This window comes from Orycteropus afer, unplaced genomic scaffold (assembly GCF_000298275.1).
Source record: "Orycteropus afer afer isolate SDZICR_OR568_19922 unplaced genomic scaffold, OryAfe1.0 scaffold00030, whole genome shotgun sequence".
NCBI classification, from domain to species: Eukaryota; Metazoa; Chordata; class Mammalia; order Tubulidentata; family Orycteropodidae; genus Orycteropus; species Orycteropus afer.
Window position 1 is genome coordinate 9,615,891 of NW_006921617.1, and position 2,782 is coordinate 9,618,672.

The following is a 2,782-nucleotide window of genomic DNA, read 5'->3' on the forward strand; positions in this document are numbered from 1 at the left end:
GTCAATGACATGAGACAAAGTATATGTGAACTGCTGTATGGAAAGTGAATTTGCTCTGTAAATCTTCACCCAAATAAAAACAAATAAATTAAAAAAAAAATAATAGTAGTTTTAAAATAGACAAAACAAGCAAACTAAAAACCGGAAAAAAGAAAGAAAAAAAAAAAAAGAAAAAAATCAGGGGAGGGGAGGGCAGGGCACCCAGGCCCTGCCTGAGCACACAGACTGGGATGGAGTTCCTGTGGGCCCATAAGGTGGGTGGGAGTGGGGGATGGCCGCACCTCCATTCACCAAGGGGTGTGGGGTATAAGAGTAACAAGGGGAATGTTGCACCTTTTCAGTCATCTAGGTCCGGAGTGTCCTTGGGATTATTGGCAAGCAGAACCTGTTTTTAAGCCCCGGGAATCTCAGAGAGTGCTGTCTTTTTAAATATCCAAAATGGTCAAGCTGCTTGTAAACATTCAAAATGGCGGCACCTTCTGGACAGGCAAAAATCCACAGCTCAGCCTGCCTTTCTCTTCACTGGTGCTTTACATTTTATCCTCCAGCCACCAGAGCAGTCCTCCATGCAGTCCCTGGCTAGCAGGGCTGAATTTTAGGTTAATTCTCAGGTCTTATCACCACTTGGCACTCTCCAAGCTGACTGTGCCGTGCCATCAGGCTTGCACAGGATTGCTGCCAGACTGCAGCGCCATATGTCGCCGTTTTTGGTATTTTCATGAAAATTCTTCTGCTAGTTGGGGTTTAGTCCCCTTCTGTATCCTTCCCTTCTAGGCTCAGATGTCCATGATTATCTTTTGTGTCTGTGTTAATTGGTTCCCCTTTTCTTTGTTGAAGAGGGTCTGTGCAGTCTTTTTCTCTATTCCGCCATCTGACCGTAAGTCCCTCCAGGCCAGCATCTTCAAATCTCTCTTCTTCATCATCACATCACCTCCTCTGTAGGGGTCAAATCTTCTTCAGCCTCCTTGTGACATTTGTGGTTACATTTAGGGCCCACTCCAGAATAATCTCCCCATTTCAAGAATGTTAACATAGTCACATCTGTAAAAGCCCCCTTTCTGCCATATAACGTAACACTCTCAGGTTCTGGGGATTAGGATGTGGGTATCTTTGGGGGCTATTTTTCAGTGTACCACACTCCTAACTTTCACAGCCATCTCTACCACCTGTTCTCTGTGCTATAGCCAGTGTGCTTTTTTTTAAACAGGCAGATTAGATCATGTTACTACCTGCCTTAAAACTCACAGGGGCTCCTACTGGGCTTCAGGAAAAAGTGCTAATTCCTTGATATGACCTGTGTTTCCATCTCCCTCTCCTCCACTTTTCCTTTTCATGTTATGTTCCAGCCATGCTCAATTCTCTCCAGTTCCTTGGAGGAGCTTAAGTCATGTTCTCCTTCTGCCTTTGTATGTTCCTTTTCCTGCAGCTCTTTCCTGCCTTTGGTTTGGCTCCCTCTAGTTCCTCTTCCAGTTCTCATTTAGACTTTGGACTTCACTTCTTCCAAGAAAGCTTCACTACTCTTGCGGGGTCAGGTGCCTTAAAATATCTGTCAAGATGTGTCCTCACTTAGCACAGTGCCTGACAAACAGTAGGTGCCTAATATTTACAGATGAGAATACCCAAGGGAACTTGTGTACCCTAGCAAGAGTAATACTGCATCAAAGAACAGAAATCTGTGTGAAACAGTCTTGCTGAAGAAGATTGATTATATACTTGAATGCCAGGAGTCGTTACAGATCTTTATTTTTAAGCAAAAGTAAGGATTATGTAACTATGAGGTTGAAGATAATGTTTTCATGCTTATTATTCTGTTTTCTTTCAGACAATCCCTGTGTTTCTCACTTTGCATAATGTAGCTGAAGTCATCATCTGTGGGTATCAGAAGTGTTTTCAGAAAGAGGTAAATGATAATACACAATGACTATTTCATCTCCATTGCTTTAAATGTCAAAGATGCACTTGTTTTATGGCCCAAATTGGTGTCTAACTTTTGCTGACACCAGTTGCTGTTTTGACTGCCTGACAGTGGTCACTAATTTCAGGGATCATGGGTTTGACATCCCTTCAGTTTATCAAACATACATGGGAATGCTTTTTAGTGTGAATGGAACTCACCACTTTGAGGAAGTAAGAAGATGTCCCAGGAAGAGGAAGCAGCATGTGTAAAGGACCAGAGATTAGAAGGAACTTGGCAGAAGCTCTGGTGGCGTGGTGCCTAAGGCCTTTAACTGCTAACTCCTCAGAAGGAAAGTTGGGGCAATCTACTTCTGTAGTGATGCTGCCTCAGAAACTCAAGGAGGGGTTGCTATGAATTGGATCTGACTCAGTGACAGTGAGTTTGGTTTTTGGCAGAATCACTTTGGGCTAGTGTGGGTGGAGCTTTATAAGAGGAAGGGAGGGGCTTAGGATGAGACTGGAGATAGGGGCATGGGCCTTTAGGCTGAAGTGTGGAATTAGGCATTTATGCTGAGTGCAGTGGGGAGCCCACAGTCAGATTTTAAACCCCAGAGAGAGACTGACCAGATTCAAGAGCTCATCCAGCTGCTTGTGCACAAGAGAGGGTTGCAGGAGGGTAAGAGAGACTCTGTGGTGACTCCATTAAGTCTATCGCAGACTTTAGACCAAATCTAGGCGGGGCTGGAGTAACATTGTCTGTACTCTTCTTTATGCTACCACTTAAACTGGCACTTTTCTCTGACATTTTACATATCACACCATCTTGCTATTTCCATATTATATCATCGGCTTTCTCCCCTGCCCACACACATTTTTTTTTTTTTTT

At 43.7% G+C, this 2,782-nt stretch overlaps 1 protein-coding gene across 1 annotated transcript in view; it reads left to right on the forward strand.

The window, feature by feature from the left end:
* The window catches only part of TMEM241 (transmembrane protein 241), a 187,628-nt gene that overhangs the window by 116,051 nt on the left and 68,795 nt on the right, over positions 1-2,782 (forward strand). Inside the window, exon 5 of the mRNA XM_007935613.1 lies at positions 1,823-1,900. Within this exon, the coding sequence (XP_007933804.1) occupies positions 1,823-1,900 (78 nt within the window). The remainder of the gene's footprint in view (positions 1-1,822; positions 1,901-2,782) is intronic.